Source organism: Solenopsis invicta, chromosome 15, assembly GCF_016802725.1.
Source record: "Solenopsis invicta isolate M01_SB chromosome 15, UNIL_Sinv_3.0, whole genome shotgun sequence".
Taxonomy (NCBI): Eukaryota; Metazoa; Arthropoda; class Insecta; order Hymenoptera; family Formicidae; genus Solenopsis; species Solenopsis invicta.
The window spans coordinates 2,500,766-2,524,488 of NC_052678.1; the positions used below are offsets into that span (position 1 = coordinate 2,500,766).

General features: G+C 32.9%; 1 protein-coding gene across 8 annotated transcripts in view; it reads right to left on the reverse strand.

Moving 5' to 3' along the window:
* Positions 1 to 6,414: 6,414 nt before the first annotated feature.
* LOC105200666 overlaps positions 6,415 to 23,723 on the reverse strand; it is a 352,642-nt gene continuing 335,333 nt past the window's right edge. For all 8 annotated transcript variants that reach the window (XM_026137093.2, XM_039457855.1, XM_039457849.1 and 5 more), the window contains one exon: positions 6,415 to 8,486. In XM_026137093.2, coding sequence (XP_025992878.1) covers positions 8,392 to 8,486 — 95 coding nt within the window. In that variant the 3' untranslated portion in view covers positions 6,415 to 8,391. The remainder of the gene's footprint in view (positions 8,487 to 23,723) is intronic.

The window sequence follows — 23,723 nt, forward strand, 5'->3', positions numbered from 1 at the left end:
AATTTTTACCCTTTTTCAGAGTTTCGTTAATCAGAATTTGATTACTGAAACTTGAATGTGTGGTTACTTTTAATTATATGATCTTTCTTGACTCTGAAAATGAGTATCAGCATAAAAAAACATTTACATCGTATTCATTAAAAAAAATAATCAGAGCATAAATTATGTTTGGGATCTCTTTTAATGGCAACATGGGTAAAATTCAACACAAAAATTTTAACAAAAAAAAAACGGTTTTAATACAAATATAAAATGTTTTCTACTGTAGTTATGAGTTTAACGTCTGACTTTGACTTTGTCTGATTTTCATCAGGAACATGTAGCGATTGCGTGCGACAAAATGTTTATGAGTAAATAAACGTCTGGCCACTGAGCAAGATTTAGTGGAAACAAATTGCACAAACCCTCCGGTATAATTTCCAGACAATCAATAATGTTGTGCAACATCAAATTTTATTGATACTATATATATTGTACAAGCCCTCAATATAGCCTCCAGACGATCCATAATATTGTGAAATGTCAAATATTGTGCAATAATATTGAGGGGCCACTTTAGTCGTGACCTCAATATACATAAGGCCGTTCGTTAAACAGCGTCTCGCAGATGACACCGGATCTCCTACGAATGGTGGGGAAATGCACGCGACGTGTTCTCGACGATGGTCTCATTATGTACGGCACGTCACATTAATGATACCGAACTGTCCTCTTAGCTTCCCAATGAAACCTCGGCACGTGGACAAATTAGAGAACAGACAACACGGAGAATTCAAGAACGCGACAAGTCTGCGTGGTTTTATTTCGTTCTCTTCAAATTCTGCAATTCCTGAAAGCGATATAGCTGAGAAGTTTAATATATTTAACCCTTTCAAGACGGATGACGGTCACTCTCTTTCATCTTCTGAAATACTTTATCGATTTTCATGAAATGAAGCTTGAGCTTTGAAAATTTTTTGCGATGCCTTCCTTGAATCTCGAGTCAAAATTGCAAATTTATAAACGGCGAATTCAAATCGAAATTCTTAAATTCTAAAGTTAGAATCGAAAAGAGTGAACCCTAAAAACTTTAGGGGACTATAAAATTTAGATTTTACTATTATTAGAAAACCTCCGTCCTGAGAAGGTTAAAAGACCTGCGGGAAATATAAATTAAATTGCCTTTCTTCAACATGCTATCCAAAACTTTTTTATCGTGCATTTTTTAAATATTTAATCACTAATACTCTGGCATTTAATTAGCGAACTAGGATTTACCTGACTTTCATTAAGAATTGATCAGTTCTATTTTCAGTCCTGCTTCTTGAATTACGAAGTATATTTGCTCACCATTGCTCCAACTTGATTTAATTTGACCTAATCTACTCTGCGGCAATAGCGTTAAGCGGGATATTCTCCTTTGAAAGGTCGACAAAGTCGATTTTTAAAAATTCAATGTTTGTTTTCAAAATAGCATCCCCAAACGTTTTGTCGATATTCGACGGAGTTATAAAAAAAGCAAGCTGCGCTTAGATGCGCAAAATTGAAGTGCTTAATTTGGTACAGTGTTTATTATCGAACATTTTTGAATAAGTAAGAAGTTAATAAATATATGTTATTAATACGGTCTACGCTCTGTTCATAATTATATTATACACATGTATTTATTTGTTCCGACTTGCACATAGCTGTGAGATAAGATTTTAAATGCAAAATATTGAATAACATAAATATTGAACGTTGAGTGATGAATGACAGCATTTATTGCTGTCATTGCAATCTTTAAAGTGTTTTGAAAACGAGGTAATGGGAGTCGGAATTGGATCGCGAATAAAATATTCGTCGACAAAGACACAAAGGAGCGTGCAAAATTGGGAAAATTTAGTGGGACAAAACCAAACGTCATGAAACTTGACACAGACACAGTGCGAGGTAAAATATGAAACAAAAATCTAATCAACATCAAATAACTAAATAAATAGATTCTGGTTAAAACTGGAAAATGAGCTCGATGGGTCGTGTGGCGGTAGTGCCTATTTGCCACTCATCAATCTCACTTTGCATGGACACTCTCCATTCATGTAGCCGGCAAAGCTGCAATGTTTGTGAGGGGCCATTCACGAACAACGTTATTCTATTGCCAAAGTGAGAGCGTATGAATAACAAATGGGTACTGTCGCCATACGACCCGGATCCATTTTCCTGTTTTTGAGATCAGGATCCACTCATTCAGCTATTCGATTTTTGTTACATTTCTTCATTTTTTATCTTATGCTATGTTTGTGCCAAGTTTTATGATGATCGATTTCGTGCCAAAAAATTTTCTTAATTTTCCTAATTTTGCACGCTCCTTTGGTTGCGGTCCAATTCTGAATTCCTTGAATAACTTCGCTTTTAAAAGATTTTAAAGATTGCAATGACAGTAATATATATTATTCAATGTTCAATATTTATGTTATTCAAGAGGAGTATGCAAATTTTTTCCAATTTTGCATATTCCTTTGTTTACAGGCAGCAGTGTAGCGCGTGCAGGCGACACAAGAGGCCAGAACAACGAGGATACTTGAAGAACAAGAATCGAGGAAGCAGAGGTTTTATTATTATACAATTGGAATTGCTGATTGTCCGTAAGGAATGAAGATCGCATTATGCTGTACAAAAATGTGTACTTAAAACTTTAAAACCGTTTCTCTGACACTGAAACAGTATTTTTCAATATTGTGGGACGAATTTCTTAGAAACTATTAGGAACATTGACATGATTTGTTTTGCAAGTACGCTATACGCCCCTCTTTCCTTGGAATTAGAATCCTTATGTACATACTTATTATTTCTGCTTATAAAAAAAAACAATTACAAGATTTTCACTATAAATAAAAAAACCTTATAAAGGCTGCTATTTTTTGTCAAATTTGTGTATTTTTATTCAGTTCTAGTTCCAATGGAAACTACCCAAGCAGAACAACAAGTCAAAATAACATCAAAGTGATTCACAATTGTGTCAAAACGACATCAAAATGAATCGTAATTGATTGAAAAGTGACTTTTAATGATCATTATGCAGTCACTTCGACATCATTTTGACATCGTGATGACTCCCTGTTCTGCTTGGGTACATTTCTCTCGAAAAAGAAAAATTTTAGCTTTTTGTTTCGGAAGAACTATCCCACCGCCTCTACACATTTTTTTCGCAAACTATTAGTGTACAACATACGAGAAAGCAGCATTTTTGAAATTAAAAAAGTATTAAAGTGGTAGTAAAAGATTATACGAGGTTTAACATTAATTGGTTTCTATGTCTTTCAAGAAAGAAAAATCCCTCTTCTTTTATCTTTCAAAGGAGAATGTCCTCTTAACGCTCCGCGGTGTACGCTTATTTAGATTATCTTTCAAGAGACTTATTGGCAACGGACGAGCGACAAAGTGTTAGCTAACGCTTGTACCGCGCCATGACAGATGCTCCGTAAATGCCCATTGTCTTTCGTCGATTGAGAAACCTGTCGCGCCTTGCGCTCGCCGTTGCTATTATTCTAAATTCTGAGATTGGCCGAGATTTTGTCCACAGGAGAACGCCCTCGCCTCTTTCCTTCGTATTTCTTTTTTTCTTTTTTGGTCAGAGGAAAATCAAAGAACGGAATATATATGCGTGTCGTTGTCGAATGGGAGAGTTTCGAGAACAACGACCATTCGTTCGTAGAAATCGCTCGCGATTGGCAATAAGTGTTAACGGTTCGGCGAACTCTGGAGACAATATAGAAATATATAGAAATAATAAAGTAGAACACGTTTAGTAAGATAAATTATATTTCTCAAGCGTCTGTCAATTTGTCTAACATTTAACGAGTAATCGAGAACGCCAGGGGCAAGAAGATACGCCTGACGAGGTCCACCGTGCAAAAAGTAAGCCGAACACATCCACGAGATAAAAAGCAACATCATCCTTCGTGGCGCGCGTGACGGCGTTCGGTGAAAACTTTCCACGGCATCGAATATCCTCTTGCCCCCGACATCTTGTGTTTTCCCACTGAAAATTATTCCTACATTCAGATACTTATCAGTTGTTTGCGAGAAAGGAAAAGCAGACCTTCTTCGTTCACGATCCGATCGTAAACGCGAAAAGAGAAAGGAAAAAAAACTTCCGGGGAGGGGGAAACGGTGACGCCAATTCTCTCGTTCATCTTCGCGTCTCGATACAAATGTCGCAGCCGCGAGAATATGAAATATCGAATGGAAATGTACTTTACAAATGTATGCGCGCGCGAGAAGATAGCCGAATGGTTTCAGCCGATAGTTTCCTTCCTCTGCTACTGGTTTCTCTCGAGCTCGACGCACCACGGGGACCGAATCTTTGGCATTCGACCGACTGTTACAGCCGGCGGTCGGTCGTCTCCGTCGGATATCCGAGGGGATGAATGCGACACATTGACTTAAAAACTCTATTAAATACATACGATCGTAGTTATCATCAATATCATCATTATCGTCCGGTCCGGTCTCTCTTCGTTTACATTATCAGCTATAACTGCAAGTTAATCGTATATTATTGGCAATAATGTTAATCAATAATATTATTCCTCTTAGCATTAACGCGTGTCAGAGTGTGGGTATGTGTATGTGTACGCCTTTTGCACGTACGTATCTACTATGTGCACGTCGCGTCTGCGCGCGTGTGATCGTCCCATTAATAATAACATTACAACGTGTTAATGATTCTATGAACTTACAATCGTATCAATAATAATGCGCGGTAATGATATCCTCTTTTCGCCGCATTTGCGCCCGTATCCTCTCTCTCTCTCTCTCTCTCTGTCTGTCTTTTTACTCACACGCTCTCGTTTATTTATCATACGTACACACGCACACATACAGTCGAGTATATTCAAATATATACTCTGTATATTTAATTGTTTATCATTATTATTTCTATTTCTCGTTTCATCTCTACAAACGCGGGGGTGCGTTTCTCGATTACAAAAGGAGGGTGATGGAAAGATCTGAATTGTGAAAGCGACGCGATTGCTTGCCACACAATTGACGAAATGCAATTCCACGTAACGGCGATAAAATAATTTTATTATGATCGCTTACGATAAGAAAATTGAGAAGAAACTGTTCTGATCGAAAATATTCACCGAGAGAAAGGTATTTGATTCTTGTGATTATAGACAGTTAAATAACGAAATTACTTTTTCTTTTAACATCAGAATGAGATTATTTTTATGAGTTATTTTTTATAGTTTTTTTGGATACTGAATGCCGATTTCCAAATTGATTCAGCACGTCATAATTTGAGAAATTTGCCATTTAAGTTGCAAAAAAAGGCTATTTTTATACTTTGTCGTTATTACGTATTATAAGTACGTGATGTAGTAAAGTTTCATTTTTTTTATATAAAGAAAAAAATTGTTAACTAGATTAAATTTTTCGGCTGAATTAAATTTCTTCAGTTTAAGTATTTATTTATATATTTGACTTAAATACATAAAATACTTGAATCAGTTTAAATATTTATATATATAAATTATTGTTAATTACATATATATTTAACTTAAATACATAAATATTTGAACTGAAGACATTTAATCAAGTATGAAAAAAATTTAGTCAAGTTAATAACTTTTTTGCTCAGTGAATAAAAATTAAGTATGTCGTTACACTCAGAGAAAAAAAATCGTCTCAGCAACTAAAAACTTATGAACACATAACACCTCAATTATGTAACAAAATTGTAACAAAAACAATAATAAGTTATATGAATTAAAACAATACAGTAATATTAATCATTTATAATAAAATTGTTGGACACTGTAGAAAAATAATAATACAAATATAGGTAACGGAAAAATTGAACTGACTGAGATTCCAACTCGGAATCCCTCGTTCTCAATCCTAGCACTTATGGTCCTACACCACTGCTATCATAATTATTCTGGTCGTATACTTAATCGGCCATACGTAAATTAAAAGAAATTATCATAACTTATTTGTAGTAAAATCTATATAGCTATGTAATTATCGTTGAGATGCAATTTAACTATAAACTGCACAAATATTGTCGTGATGATAAAAACTATTTTATAATTACTGCAACTAAAGTTTTAATTGCAATAACTATAAAATAGTTTATCGAACTATGTACATTAATTCTATATATAAAACTTGTATAGTTGTTACGTTTATAGTTGCACATTCACTGTCATGAATTTTTCTCTGAGTGTAAGATTATCAAAAAGAATTTTTTGTGTCTGTTATAATTAATATTTATTATTAATTAAGATATTCATGATTGGACAAAAACCGAATTTGTCTAAAAAAAAAAAATTACAGAAAATGAAACTAATTTCATTCCGGTGTAATTGAATTTTTTCTGCCTCTGTAGTCGAATTGGTAGGACGAAATATAGAGATTCACGTTCGAATTCTGATCAAAGTGTTATTTTTTCGCAATAAAATCTTTATATAGTTTTTTTTATCGGAGAAAAATGATTTTATAAATGCTTCTAAAGTATCCATATTCCGCATAATTGTATTTCAAGTCTGACGAATATGCGGTGCGCAGTTCAAATAAACTGGAGATTAAAATTATTCAGCATTAAAAACCATTGCGACTGACATAAATCTAATCTTAAGTTTAGAATTTTTTGTGCCGGTTATGATTAATATTAATTAATAATTAAGATATTTATAATTAAATATACACCGAATTTGTTTCAAAAAATTATAGAAAATGACTAATTTCATTCGGTGTAATTGAATGTAAAATTAATTATGTGGTTAGGGAAGTGCCATTTTTATAGTTATTACTGCGATAAAAGAATAGTTGTAATTACCATAATTTAAATATAGTTAGCACCAAAAATGACTATAATTTATAATTATTTTTGGTCGGTTTAACACTTTGTATGTTACTATTATTAACATTATCGCTATAACAATTATAAAAATAGAGAGTTCCAAACTATAATTATTTATATATTCAATTATAATTCACAAATATCAAATACTTCTCTCTTTTGGTGTTCCAAGTGGGATACGCATGGTAAAAGTCCCGTCATATTTATTAAAAACTTTCAACTTTTTTCAAAAATTAATTATGTAATTGTAAAAGGTAACTTAATTCAAACGAAGTAGAACAAATTCGTCAATTGGCGTAAGAAACGCGTCTATACATCCATTCGTACGGCATTCACGTGAATTCGTACGAATTCGCGAATCTCTTTTAGACGCGCGATAACACGTGGCGAGGGAACCCAGTGCAGCGTGACAGACAGCGTGACGGAGACAGCGTGAAGAAGCGTTTCGATACGAGACGATACTCTCGTTCCAGCTACAGACCGTGACACATACTCCCGCGAAAGTAATCGGGATTCCCCGGCGCCGCGCAAACTCTCCGAGCTGATTAATGACAACGAGTAAGGCTGACGTCTCATCATTTCGCGCGAGGGCTCCGAAATTTTCGCGTAGAAAATTACCGGGGGGAAAATTTCTCTTCCGGAAGTCGGTCAGTGATCAAATCGATAAACTTATCGCACGAGATAGATTTATCGAATCAGTGAATTCCATCATTAAAGAAAAATATTCGATAATTTGTTTCTTTTCTTTAGGGAGGACATATGAAGGGGGGGGAGGGGTGTCAAATTGTAAATGGGAACTGAATAACACGCAAAGACTCACCCTATTGCGGCGGACCTGAAAAAATCATGCCGGCTGACCTTGTTCTGAAAGGAACCAAAGGGACAGATTTTGTTTTAATACCGTTTAGGGCGAATTGTGGAAAGATCAATTGTATCGTTATAATCTTATGTACATACAACAGATCTGGAGTTCGCTTCGTTTTCTTTCTTTGAAAAGATACAAGACACAACGTAAAGGATAATCTTTCGCAAGTTTTCTGCTTCGTGTACTTGTGAGTGTTACGTGAGTGTTACGTTTATAGGTGTGTATATAGCTCAAAGACTGCCAAGATTATCAAATCATACACAGAATCAATATTATTTCGGTTCACAAATGATGCAAAGATCAAGCTAAACGTAAAACGTAGTCGATCAAATCGAAGGAGAGGGTGGGGGCGGGAACGGAGGGTGAAACGCGTGCGAGAGGAACGCGGAAATGCACCGTCGCGAGTGCAAAGGGTGCACGTCCCATACAGCGCAGAACACAACGCATTTCAGCAACGTTACAAAATTGCTGCGAACATCGCTGGTACGTTCTGTGCCGTGCGGGATCGGTTTGGGGAGATGAGAGGATGGTCGCGGTCGATGTACGCGTTGTAAAATCGGGGTTACTGGACGATACAGCAGCAGGGGTTGCTCGCGAGGGTTGTGGTGGCCGCGATGCCCCGCTGCCGTTGCTGCTGCCGCGTCTGCCTGTACCGCTGGTGATGATGGTGGTTCGTCACCCTCGCGCACCTGGGCTATTGGTTCTCCAGCGAGTAGTGGCGCGACCGCTTCCAGAAGCCCTTGAAGAAACCTTTCTTCTTGGGCGCGTCGCCGCCGCCGTCCGCGCATCCTGGAACAGAAAAGCGCCCGTCGGGGATGTAAAGATTTACAGCCAGCTCCTTGTTGATGACACTGCTTGAACGGCCGAGTGTCACCGCGGGTGTCATACTCGTGATTTATGAAAGCCGCAGCTGCCACTCTTGCCACATTTTTCCTTCTTAAGTGATATATTATGTAATAGATTTTATGGATTTATATAAAGTCACTCACAGTCAGTGAATTATATAAAGTCATTCGTTATATAAGGCGTCTTTAAGTGTAATTGAGAATAATAGGATAATTTTTCATGAAAGGACGAGTCGAAAACGCAGGATGTAGTTTTCTCACAAGAGACTCTATTTTTGGTAATAATAATTTATATAATTTATTTGAAATTATATAATTAAATGAAGTCAATATATACTCAATTTTTGTAAGAGAATTTTCTGAAAAGTTTCCGATTTTCTAGGAATTTTATTTACAATTTCAAGTAAAACTAGAGAATTTTGTAACGCAACTTTGAAATAAACTTATCGATTAAATTGTATCTTTTAATGTTTCTTAATCGCGTGCAATCACAAAGAAAAGCCATCCGAGTTTTGAATATTAAATTTAGACAGATACTAAAAAGAAAAAATATAAATGAATAAAAATAGATACGACATAATGATTTGTCCACGATATACGGATATCTCTCATACGGATCAAACTCACCGAATGTAGAATTCGAAAGGTAATTAAACGTACAACGCTAATTTTAAACTATGTCTTGTACCTTATACTGTCACTAATTTTGTATATAGAAACTTGGGAGGGACAAGAGAACATACGTGGATTATGTATGCTATATTTACTGTTAATCGATTTTGCATTATCAAAAAAGAGATAGACTTTAAATTAAAAAATAAAATTTCTCAAAAATTTTCCTAAATATCAATAAAATCCAAGACAAATTTCCTGCAAATTACAAGTTTTCCCAGTTTTTTTCTCCGATAGTAAACACCCTATTAAATTATATTTTATAAATATAAATAATATTATAAGGTAAGTGTATCCTATATGGCCTAGTAACCAATATAGCTTACTTGCTGTTTCTAAGTAGTTACATGGTGAATTGAACAAATAACGTTAGTATGTCGTCAACGTGACTTGTTTGCAACAGTTGACTGCTCAGTTTGTGTACTCTGTTGTCGACGGTGAGGTCAAAAGTAGAATTTTCTTGAGTATGTTTGTTATGATTTAATATTTAATATCGTGGGAAGGTTACTGTCCTAACTTTCTATAACAATCAAGTGATGGTTATTAATCTCCGCAGTTCGTGTTATTGTAGCTCTATATTTATACTTTACAGCGCTCTATTTAGTTTATACTTTCGACATAACGTCCTGCTTATAATCAAAGAAAAAAAAATTGTTTTATGGTAGAACTAATATGGCTTAGATTAATAATGAAAACACATATTATCAATAGTAATGTTTTTTTTGGTACTTTTATTAATTCAGATTATAAATTTTAACCCACTGAACTCCGATTCATAAGCCACGGTTTTAAGGAAAAAAGTTGAGATAAGTCGATTGTTCACTCAATGGATTGACGAAAATAATTCTTTGTGTACTCTTGTATGTTAATATGTCAATAAAAATGTCAATATGTAATATTGTAATAAATATCATAATAAATTTATAAACTTATAAATGTAATATTGGATCACTTTATTATCCATTTTTCTAACGCTTTTTGTGAAAAATAGGATAAACATATAATTAGGTCACGTTGATACATATGTACCCAATACAATCTAAATAGCACTTTTTCAAAAAAGCTTCATTGTACCCACGTAAATATTTGAAATTGTTCCATATTTCAAATTAATGTTTAGAAATGTTTCCTAATGTTTTTTTACATTTATTTTCATTTTGGTAAATTTTAATCTGATCCTACATCGTTTTATAAATAGGCGCGTACTTTACAATTTTAAAGTTTTTAGAGCGCAACGCCGAAATTAGTTTAGTAGTTAAAATATTAACGTTCAAAGTCATTTTTTGTCTCAAAAATTAAGTTTTATATGAAAAAATTTTACAATTTTCTTTTTTTCGCGAGGGATTATCCCTCTTTCCGCAATACTACTCATACATACGTACCTTGGGTACGTAATCCAGAAATATAAAGTTTATGTTCTAAAAATAAAACAAATTTATTGATTGAAGAAGGAATCGTATCGACTTGGCAATTGTTTTACTCAATAGAGTATAACAGCAATAGATAAGGAGTCCAATTTATCTTTGTCAATTGACGCACGTACGTATCCAGTTTTATCTATCGCGTTAACTTCCCTATTTGTTTCAGGTATGTTTCATGAACTCGAAGATAATATTTATTTCAGACAGCGTTCTTACATTTATTTTGAGATTTTATAATAAAGCAAATGTTTTTATTTTTGAAAGGAAATTTTCGAAATTTTGCAATTTGTCGCTTAATATATCCATTTGGGGTGCCATTCACTTAATGCTATAAATGTTTCGAATGCGAAACATTTGCTCGACTAATTAGAATAAAGAGTTTTATATATTGATAAATTAAAAAATGCTTCAAATTTGATTATATCCAGTCAAGTGAATCGCATCCTAGGTCACGTAATAATTTGAAATAAAAAAAGGGGGGTTAATGTTGGATGGATCCATAATTGACGTGTGTAGCAAAGTAGCCGAAATCGGAGGCGGCGAGCAAGTGTGGGTTTACCCCACTCGGTACTCGATAGTTTCCGAGTGATCGCGTCCGCGCGAGCCGCAGGTCACACAATCGTTCGCTTGAAAGTGCATTGCCGCACTGCATTGCGGTTTCGTTACCGTTGCCGGATCCGTTGGGAACACGATTTTACACGGCTGACAATCAATTTGCCAACGTGTTAACTATCAGACGAAAGTCGTATAAAATGTTACGCAGTCTTTAGACACTAAACGATATCGTATTGATTTTTGAGTGTAATACGTTAAACCAGGATAGGGTAAGTTACAATTTGTTTTAAAATTGAAATAAAATAAAGCTAATGACTTATAAAATTAATTTAGTTACATTAAAAGTTGCACGAAAAATTCAGTTAAAATTAAATTAAGTTAAATTAAAAATTAATTTTAAAAGCGCTGTTTATATTAAACTAGAACAGAATGTTGTAATTTTTAAAAATTAGATTATTATAAAAATAACAAAAGAATTACATAAAATTAATTATTATAATATGTTACTTATAAACTAATTTTGTAACAAAACAATATTATTTTTTATGAAAATTCCATTTTATGGAAATGTATTATATTTTTCCCTTTGCTTAGGAAAATTTTTAATTTAAAAGAAAAAATCAATAAGATAAAGTGTTTTAAAAATAACCAGTAAAAATAACTTTTAAAAATGATAAAGTTAAAAATTAACTCATTTAAAGTTAACTTTAGTTATTAGTTTAGAATTATTAGTTATTATAACTATAATTAGTTATTGACTTTTAACTTTTTAACTAGGTACTATCCGATCCGTGTTATACCGACGCGTTCTACGTGTTCTTCCCACCGTCTATATTTGGAAAACTGTTTAAAATTATGAAAAATTACAAAACAAGTGTTTGATCATTTCGAGGAGCTTTTCAAGGGAATTGGGGGATTTAGAGTAGCCCTTTGAAATGATCGAACATACTTCGCAGTTTTTCATAATTTTTTTTAATCGTTTCAGAAATATAAATGGTAACAACAGACTTTATATATATCTTGAATATATAATTATTAATTTTTGAAATTTATTATTAATTTATTAATTATCCGCGTACACAGCCCTCTTTTGTTTTACGATAAATGTTCATAATAAAGATTAACGATGTAATCAGTGCTATTTTAAAGATAAGTAATATTTAAAATATTTTCATTTGGAATAAAACAATAGACTCATACTGACAATTCCTCCTATACCTTTCAAAATCGTAATCGGCCGAAGGACAAAGCGTTTGTACGGCTGTATCTGAAAGTCGATGCTTGAAATCTATCCGAGCCTGTTCATTAACTGAGAGACAAAGGATCCCGCAGAGCAATTTGTCTCGTCTTCTGCTGTTATCAGACCTTAAAAATCCGTAAATGTAACAAGAGATCGAATCGGGCTCAACTCCTGTCTTCCCTCATAGGTGATTACAAAGATTCCTTTGCTACTTTTTGAAATAGATCTACGTTCTTAATTATATTATATTTGTAACAGATGTACCGAAACTTTTTCCTTTGCATCATAAAGCGTTTGATTAGTAAATAATTTATTTATTTTTTTTTTTCGAGGAACGACATCAAAACGTGTACAAGTTTGATGGATTTCATTCGAGAGACGCCGTCCGTAAAGTGGAACAAAAACGTGATATACACGCGACGCTGAAAATGACGTCAAAAATCGCTGCTGTCATAGATGCCGCAAGATACACGATTCTTAGTATTCTTACACGTCTGCCGATATAGAATTTTTTCTTAGAAATCCGTTAAGACTTACAATGATACAGGAAACTATTTATCGACACTGTGCACAGGTACACATTTCTAATGATAAGATAGTTTACTAAAAATAACTGTTCTTCAAGCTCAGAAACGTATAGTGATCCTCAGTGCTTTTAATGTTTTGATTTCTCAGATATATTATCAGTATTTAGTAAAAATTTAGAAAAAAAATTTAGATTAAAATTGTAAGGAAAAAGATTATTTTAACTTATTTCATTATGACAATTTTGGATATCTTTCCAATAGAGCGTTAGCATGTAACATATTGAAAAAAATTTTATTTGTTTTAAAGCGTGTTATTGAAATTTTTAATTGCTTAAAAAGGGAATTTGTTTTAACAAGGAAAATTTACCACGTTCTCGAACAAGATACTTGAACCGAATGAACTTATTTTATTTTGTAAAAACTCTATTTGTGGGGAAATAAACTAACAATAAGTGAGAGTAAAATCTTTATTTCCACTCACGAAAATAAAATATATTTTCTATATAGAATATTTGCAAATAAATAAAAACACAATTTTTTAAAACTCTCTCTCTCAGACATCGTGCTTTATTATATGCTTATGAATTTTTTTATTTTAATTAATCTTTAATTAAATTTTACGCAATATTATTAATATTATGTTGTAATTTCAGTTTTTTTTTAATATTAACAAAACCAACATGAGCTGAATCAATTTGTCAACGTAACACAGCGTTGCGTTACAACCTACGTAAAATGATTATTCTCACGGTAAGGAACGTAAAACTTATCGTTAGTAGTTATTTCGTGATACATAAATGCAGAGAGACAGTAAAGGATAAGCAAAGTGCTTGATTCTTGTATTCTTTGTTCGGCTTCATTGTTTCACTGAATAATCCCTTTTGATATACGAGTACTTACAACGAAAATGCAAGCGCTTTCAAAAGTTCTTTTAAACATAAGAAAATAAATATATTTCATACTTCTAATTTCTTTACAGCAAACAGTAGAAAGTTTTTATTGGTTTAGTTTATTCACCTTTTAACCATAGCAAATATAATACTTGATAAATTATTTCTTCGATAGCTGCGGCATATACAGAGCGGAGTTGCCCTATTGAAATTTATATCTGCTCGTGGAACTTCTGGTAATGAAACGTGCTAAGACAAACACAAGATACGTATCCTCCTCGCGATGCACATGACTACGCATTCGATTGCGCTTAATCGCGACTGTGCCCTCGAATGCGCCACGTAACGCACGATATCGCGTGCACGAACACACGTCTTGGCGTATTTCGGCCACGTTTTCGCAATCGCGCTACGTTGAGCAGCAATAAGAGGAGAGAAGTCCCGATGGTCCTCTCGCCGGCCGCATAACAATAACCGGCTTTCCGGTCGGACATCGGATTAAGGTTGAATGACAGTGTCCTGATTAATACGACGTATTAATATGGCGTCGCGACGCTGCTCTCCTCTTTTCATCTTCGTTCGCGCGCGTAAATCCGACGTCATAAACCTGTTCTTCATGGAATTATGTTGACGCTCAAATTTCTCTTGCGCAGCTTGTCGTCGACGTTTTTAGAACTAAATCGGCGCTCACCGCGATGTTTACCGCGGTGTTGATTGTGTGTTTATCGTAATCCTTGAATTATTAATATTAGAAATTGCAGCAACTGACTGTAAGATTCTATTTCACGATGTTATTTTCGTAAATTTCTACATTGCTTAATGTTGTAATATTCCTGTTAGAAAATGCTCGCCCAATCCTCACATGATTTTTAATGATATTTGATCGGTTTGAGTAACTCAAATTAATAGTTTAGTATGATAAATAGAATGCATTCATCAAATGCAAAACGTTTCAGCTTTATAGCTTTATGATTATGTCAGAAGAAGAACAGAGACACTTTTATTTTCTATACGATAAATCTATTTTTAGCTTGAGAAGTGTTATAACAATTGATGTGTGTGTGTGTATAATTTAAACAAATTTCCTTTTTTAATCCTTAACAGCCACACTTCAGTAAAATATCACAACGGTCACATGGGGTTAAAATGATCCTAACGACTTTTCGCGCTCAAACTAGTGATTGTTTTAAATAAAAAAAATTACTAAACTTTCTTCAAATAGTATGAAATGTGAATCAATTTCGTGTTATAATAAATTTGAAATCGAACATAGCAAAAAAATTACTGAACAAAAAAAAATAATAATAATGTAGAGACCATTCAGCCGAAACATTCGTTGGGGTCGGACAGACCCCACAGTAACTTTAAGGTGATGCTAAAGTCATCCTTTCTTACCGACCGAACGTTAATTTTCGGGCATGCCGTTCTTCTAATTGCATTTACAGATTTAAAAATCCTTTTCCACAATTAAAGTATAGACAGTAATGTATAATGGACGCTATATAAGGATAAGGAAAACAAAAAAAATTGAGAATAATTTTCCAATTTTTTTTGTTTTCATTATCCTTATATAGCGTCCATTATACATTACTGTCTATACTTTAATTGTGGAAAAGGATTTTTAAATCTGTAAATGCAATTAGAAGAACGGCATACCCGAAAATTAACGTTCGGTCGGTAAAAAAGGACGACTTTAGCATCCTCTTAAGGGATAAAAAACGTGAAAAGGCGTAGAGTAGAAATATATGATACTCCTCGCAGAAAAAATTAATGTATCAAAATCTAAGTGATGTTTTTCATTTCGTTGAAGTAAAATCCAAATGGTATTTTTCAAAAATATATGAAATCTATAAACTGCGCCAATTTGAAAGAGAATGAATGCATTTCTCGAAACATAACGGTTGCATAACTATTGGGAAGATTATAACGACTGATGAGTGTAGGCATAATGCAGAATAAATGAAAAAACGGGTTTTTTTCGTCAGTTTAATATTAATTTGTGAGTTCTAGATTCTTTTCTTCCTTTCCACCTCTTTAGATGCACTTGAGGTGGTATTGTGATTCGCGAATCGATGTGAATCGTCAACACGCAGTGACACAAATCAAATGAAAAGTAGGAATGACACTGTGAATCAACTCGCGTCGACTCGTCGGCTAAATGGAAAACATCCAAAGAAATGCGACTTGTCGACGAGTCCCGATGTAAATCGTTCAAGGCACTCGTGTGCTGATTACAGTTACGTACACACTCCTCATGTCGACGGCATGGTCGAGATCGCGCGTACAACTCGTTCGGTTTCTCTCGAGGACGTCGCGTACATCTTCGATTGGCCATGACTTTGAGCGTTAGCGTGTCAAGGTAACATCCGTACATAGACCTAGATGTCCGAGAAGGGATTCCGGGAACTTTTAATAAATAATTTGATGATAATATTTCTAAATATTTTACGGGATTGGGTAAATGAATCTTTCTTTCTCAACTAAATTAAGTTAAAGTTAATGGCTTATAAAATTAAGATCGATGAAAATGTCAAAGATAAAGATAATTTATAAAGATGAGAGGGGCAATATCGATTTCCAGCCTCAAAGTTCGGTGGTTTTGAAATGCAGTTCTTAACCAAAGCAGGAACACGTAATATCACAAAAGTACGTACTTCGGCTTAAGGATTTCAAGACAAATATACGGCGCGCAGTTTACGTGAGCTGGAAACTGTAAAAATTCGCGCAAAATTATTATCAGGCACCAACATTCTCCATAAACCGATATTGGCCTCTCATCTTTAAGTTTGAAATGAATTTACTTTTATTAAAAGTAAAAGTATTGCATGAACAAAAGACTAACTCGGAAAACTAATAACTCAGTTAAAAGTTGCGTTAAGATTAAATTAAGTTAAATTCAAAATTAATATTATATTAAAACGTATTATTTATATTAAATTAAATGTCATAATTTTTTAAAATTAAATTGCTTTAAATAAAAAAACAATTTCGGTCATTAAATAATTTTATTTGTAAATTAATTTTATACGAAATAATGAAGAAATCTTGATTTTTTGATAAGTATTTCTCTATACCTAAGTAAATTTTTAAAAAGGTTAATCAATAAATGTTTATGCGTTTTAATAACTTTAATAAGTATTTAGTTAAAGTTAAAAATTAGCTTCAAAATTGATTTAAAAAATTTAAAAATTATTAACGTTTTAACTTTATTTTTTAACTTTGTAACTAGTTACTGTTCAACTCTGATATTTAAAAAATTGAAAATTGTGGTAAAAAGTTTAAAACGTCACTTCGCGGTTATGTGTTCTGGAATTATCGATAAAAAGTATAACGGTAGAAGGATATATATAGTTATTAAAGTAAAAATTAATGTAATATTATTATTAATTCCATGGGTTAGATAAAATTTCATTTTTAATTAATAACTTCATTCTAAAATACATTTGCATATAAATAAAATATACATTTCTATATGAGAATTTTGTATTTTTCATCGTGTACAATATAATGTTTAATAATGCTTTTTCGGATTATAATCTGAGGAAGAAAAGCTATTGCATTTTTAATCTGTGTGCATTGTTTTCTTATTGCGAACATATTGTTAAATTCTGCCGTAAAAACTGTCAAAATGACGCGATTTTTTCGTTTGATATTCGTTTGATTAAATTTGTGTTAATAGTATGGATTCGATCGAATATATATTAATTAACTAAAATTTTATATTTAAGTATTTTACAACGCACTTAATGAACATATAAAAATAACACTGGTGTAAAACAAGATAATTCAAAATGACAAACATAATATAAATAAAACGAAAATAATTTCGAAAGAAAAAATGGTCAAAAACGAAGTTTGTTTTTTCATATTCTCTTCAATAGCTATCCAAAATTTGTTTCTTTATATAAAAACATGACTTCAAATTAATTTTGATCAAATTCTGATTAACTTAATCGATGGTTAACTCATGAAGTAATACTTGTACTATTTTGTGTGCTGTGTTTAGCATATCGAAAAAGTTAGAGATAACAAATTATAGAGTTAGAAATTTTGTTTCAAACAATTTTATTATTAATTAAATATTTAATATTACTAATATGATTGTAGATTACGTTAATAGGAGTTTGATTGTAATCGTCTTGATGTTCATTTCTAATGATACGGATTAATACTTTAATCTCTAATTAATTTCAATAATTAATTTCTAAGAATTAGAAAAAGACAGAGAATAAATTAAATTGTGATTAAAATTTATACCGGAAGAAATGGACATAAAAAAGAATTGGATTTTTTATTCGTAATAAAATATCGTTTTTGATCTAAATCTGCATCGACATAATCTATAGTAAACTATAGATTATAGAGAAAGAAGAGTTATACAATTGTGTTTTGCTTTTGGCAAAATGTTACTCGCTCAACGTGACAACGAATCAATACTTTCCCAGCTGTGGCAGCGATTAGTAGACACCATGTTATGGGGGTCGCTTTCTACGTGCACTCATGCGCGCATTTTGCATTTCGCGCACGCATCCACCGCATAATTGACGGAGCACGTTGATTTTTCACATGCGAACAACGCTTAATTTTACGAACGCGACGGAATCTTTACAATACCCGCATACGTAGACGGTAGACTGGAGAAAAACAATCGTACAACCGTGCCGCTTACTTACACCTGGATAACAAATTTCCCGAGAATTTTCTAATTTTTTTATCACGCGAAATTAGATCGTTTTTGGATGCAAATTAAAAATAAGTTTAATTATCTGGAATTCTCCGCGCGCGCGGTTTCTTTTTCTCCTACAAGAAGAAAATCATAAAGAATTGAATTACTCGCTTTTAAATGCGGAAAAGTACTGACAAAAAGTAAAAGGACTTTTACAAGTATTTTATTTTGTCCTTGTATTTTTCTAACAAACGTAATGAGAAGATATGTCACAAATATAAAAAATATAAATATTTAAAAAAAAATTATTCGAAACAAGACAAAATGCAATGAGAAAATATGTTACAAATATAAAAAATATAAATATTGAAGAAAAAATTATTTGAAACAAAACAAAACTTATATAAAAATCTAACAAGTCATTTATCCAACACTTATCCAAAAATGCCAAATTTACACAATTTTTTGGTACTCGCAAAAATAAAAATAAAATCTTCGAAAGGGGATAATTTCAAAGAAAGTTTCACGTAAGAATTCTTTAATTTTTCTTAGCAGATAAGATTCTTTGAAAATTTCAAATTTCAAGTTTTTCAGAATTTCAGATATTCTACTTGCATTCAACACCACATATGTACATTCGTCTGATCTTAAACTTTACGTTCTGTATGAAGTTTTATATTTTCTGTATGAAAGTTTTATATTTCGAACTGGCAATTACACACCATAGAGGTAGGTACGTTTGATGCTAGATCGGAGAAACCAAAACGTTTTTTCGATCTAACGATAAACTGTTATAATATTTCGAAAGTTCAGATAGAATGCTGCCATTCTATCTCGATCTTCGTTTGCCCTATAAACATGAAAACAAGACGAAACGTTATCTCTCGTGATAAATCAGGATGATCATAATTTTATGATCGTGACTCGGTTAAAGCAAACTTTTTCGGATTCATGATTATCCTAAAAAAAAATTTCCAAGTATTTAGGAAGGTGAAACAGAGATTAACCCGCGATCGAGGTCGTGAAGGGTCATGTCGAGAAACGGTGAGAAAGAGAGGAGAGAGTAATAGAGAGTGACGTGTTAGAGCGGCGCGGCGGGCCAATGAACGGTCGAGGGATGGAAGGAAGGAAGGAAGGAAGGAAGATGGGGCCCTGGCCACGGAGGAGAGCCGGTGCGTGCGGATCAATACCGATAGCGTGTACCTATAGGACGCGGAGACGCAGACTCTTGGGTGTGTCCGATCTCTCGCGCACAGTACCCCAGAGCGTTTGTCGTGCGTGCTTCCCTATTATATTCCCGCTCGGCTTTTCTGGACCCCCGCACCACCCGCCCGTGTGGTCGATTCCTTTAAAAGGACATCGAACCCCAGCGTACATTAAACCTCGTCGTGAAACTCCCCGTAAAGCCAGCGCTTCACCCACTCACCACGTCATTCTCATGTAGCCATCAGCTGATGAAGCGGTAGATGCCTCGCGTTCCAAACGCCGGAGGAGACCGTCTCTAAGAGACTCCGTTTCAGAAAATTGCAAGACTCATGACATCACACGCGACTCTTGAGAAGAGAAGACACGAAACTCTTGATTTATCTCGATTCAATAGTGAAGAAACAATTTTTGAAATGTCGAATTAAATCGCTTGTTCTTCCCGAGTTTCTAAAGAGCGCTATAAAACTTGTATGAAGAGAACTTTTTGGTATATTTTACCACAAAAATTTGTTACAAGTTTTACCAAGTGTAGAACAACTTGACAACCTGTCAAATGCTATGAGTTACAACGGAGTTTTTGGAATGTATAAAAGAGAGACATGTACAAAAAGTGTATAAACTGCTTAATAAAACTATCACGCAGCATCGTCAAAGGTTCTAAACTTTTTACAATTCAAGACAAACTTTTTCTTGTATAATCAAATAAAATTTTTTTTTTAATAATTATAAATTTAATGTTATGTATATCTTTTTTTTTTTTAATAATGCTTATCCTAATAAGATTCAAAAATCCGGGGTCTTTTCGGATCATGAGTCTCCTATCTTAGTATAAAAATTCTCTAATCAGAATTATGAAACAATATGCCCGATTTTGACGTGCTGCAATCAGCAAACTAATAGATATATAATACGACTGTGTATATCATCGCACCTTGTGAAAAGGTGTTTAACATGACACATTAACTTAGAGACAAATGTATATTCAAATATAGTTGTCAGAAAGCTCCTGAAAAGTGGCCGATCTAACCATGATGTTATTTCGTGACTCTGAATTAAAGAGTCTCTACTGTTTTACATGTTAAGCCATTTTTTCTATTGATAAATGTATTATAGAGGGTGTTCTATTTTAATATCCGATCCTTGATAACTTCGTAGAAATTGGTTTTAGTAAAAAATGTTTCAGACAAAAGTTATGCTGGGTTTAAAAATATTTGTTTACGAGGGTTATTCGGAAAGTAAGATCCGAAGACAAATATGAAAACTATGTAGAAAAATAGAAAAACATGTAAGGAATTAAATAAAAAAAGTTTTTCGAAAACATCTGTGATGGTTTGTTTTATAAAAAATCGGACTTTACTTTCCAAATAACCCTCGTACTATCAGTTTGATCTTGGATGACGTTGCCAAAGTCAGGTCAAGGTCATATTGATTTTTTTAAAAATAGAACGCCCTATTTTTGATTCCAAAATCTAATATTTCCAATACAGAATTCAATTTTTACGAAGTTATCAAAGATGGGACATTAAAATGAAATACCTTGTATATTGTCTATTTATGATAAAAAGCACGTCAATTAATTTACCATACCAGATGGCAAAATTATCATAACTGACTCTTTGTATACAAAATTTTGTATAAAAAAATGAATGTCACATTTCAATACTAGACTAGCATAAAATAACAATATTATAGTACGAGCATTAAAATAATGTTATAGCACCGAATGCTCGTTTATGAATCGGTATTGAATAGTAGTACTTCAGTACTGTCGGTTTTTCGGTTTGTATTGCATTTGAAAGACTGCCACCTAGTAAATACTGGAATGAATAAAGCAATACTGGATTCTACCACTAGAGGGACGCGCGGCTAAACTCTTTCTTCTATAAGAAAAGTACTACGCAGTATATTATAATATACTCTCTAAAATTTTTGGAGTGGAATCCTACTCTAAAAATGTGAAAAATCCTGCCAGTCTTGATAAAGAGTGGCAGGATTTTCACACTTTTAAAGTGGAATTCCACTCTTTTAGATGAAATTCCACTCTAAAAAAATTTAGAGAGTAAATAATGTAATCACGTAAAGTTCGACATTTCTTTTCTCGTATTAGAGCGAGTTCCCGAGATTTCTAGACTCGAGAACCGTTGCAATATTGCGAATCAGTATCTTTGTAACTGTAACTGTTGAGTGAGAGAAAGGAGGAAGAAGAAAGGAGCGAGGGAGACTGACCGTAATTAAACAATTACGGTACAGATCGTAATAGTATTGTATTTTGGGCCCACTGCTATCATCCCCATATTCCATCAATATTGGCATCTATTATCGCGTTTGGTACTCTTATTAGAAGTTGATACTGAGCCAGTATTTCACCATTTTAATGAATTCTCATTTGGGTTAGTAAAAATAATCAAATATTTTATATTTCAATGTGTTAAAATATAAAATATGTGTAATAGGTATTAATAAATCACAGACAAAATTACATAAAAATCTTCGAAATACAATGTAGACCTACTATTAAAATTTTTAGGGTAAATTTTATGAGAAATTTCTCTCCGTGTATAATATTGATTTATTATAATTGTTCATTTGTGGTATATCAAAAATAATAGCAATAGCGATGATAAAACGTGTGGTATCTCGGACATCAATTATATCAAAATATCGATCTGTTCAAAGATAACCGAATGAAAGCAGAGACGATCATAGCTGAACTTTCAAGAATTTACGTTATTAGAAAATGCGTCGTAGCACGTAATTTTTTTCTAGTAACGTAACAAATTAATCGGCGGATTTAGAGCCATGCAATGTCACGAAATAATGTATTGAATTAATTATTTTTGGAACACATGTAAGATAAAAATAAAAAAAAAAACAAATTCCCAAAATAAGAAGCGCTCGAAAAATAAAAATCAACTCGATTTTTAATTTTAATTTTTTATATTTATAAGAAATTTTGGATGATTTATTCTCGAACGTTTCAATGTTCAAAATCCTAATAATAAAATTTTTACGATACGAGGATCCAGTCCTTGTATGTAGACCTAAACGCAGTTATACAGAATGACTTGCTATTATTGGACGCGATCCAAGCCGGTCAAGCTATTAATATTTTCTTACTTGAAAATCCTCGCATTTATGCACCGTCCAAGTGTAATAGACGGAAAAATGAATTTGGGAAAACGTTTAAACTTTTACAAAGTGTCGAATTTCAAGTTAATTTGGAATTAATTCGACAAATCGGGCATTATATGACTTAATTTGAGCGAAAAAATCCCATGAATTTTACGGAATTTTACAAAACTATCGCTACTTATAGTAGTTTGTCGATAAGATATGTCAAGTGCGCAGGAAATGCATTAATTCTGTTTGTATTCAATGTTCAGAAGTGCGTGTGAGAAAACATTTATGGTCAGTGAAACGCATCAGAATAATCAACAGATTTATACATTTTTATACGAAAATATTTGCTGAGGTATCTAAAAATTTAGCTAGATACAGATATAAAAATAATTTTATTAGTCTATAAAAATAATTATAAAGGATGTTCAAGCTTTATCAGCAATGCTGCAAAAAGTTTTTATATTCTAGTACCTAGCTTGAGCGTCTTATGTCTATTTCCAATGTATAGATGAATCTCCGTGGTCTAATTGAGAGTTTAAAAAATCGTGGAAATTAAAAATTTTAAATTATTTTGTTTAAAATTCAGACGTATAGAAAAAAGTGAAAACTATTTTGGGTCAAGCAATTGTGAAATATTTTAGGATGTTACAATAAAAGAGTGTATCAGAAATTTTTTTCTGATTTTTTAGAGCCAAAAATACTGCCTGGCACCAATGACCCGATTGGACTAGAAAGAGAAATACGTTAGAGGGTTAACCACGACGGAGGGTTAATTTTAATCTCGGTTTAACTTGCTCTTTATCTTTTCCTTAAGTTTTAAGAAATAGAAATAGATATTACACAATTGTTTTTATGATTTAATGAAATAACTTTCGGACTTTATT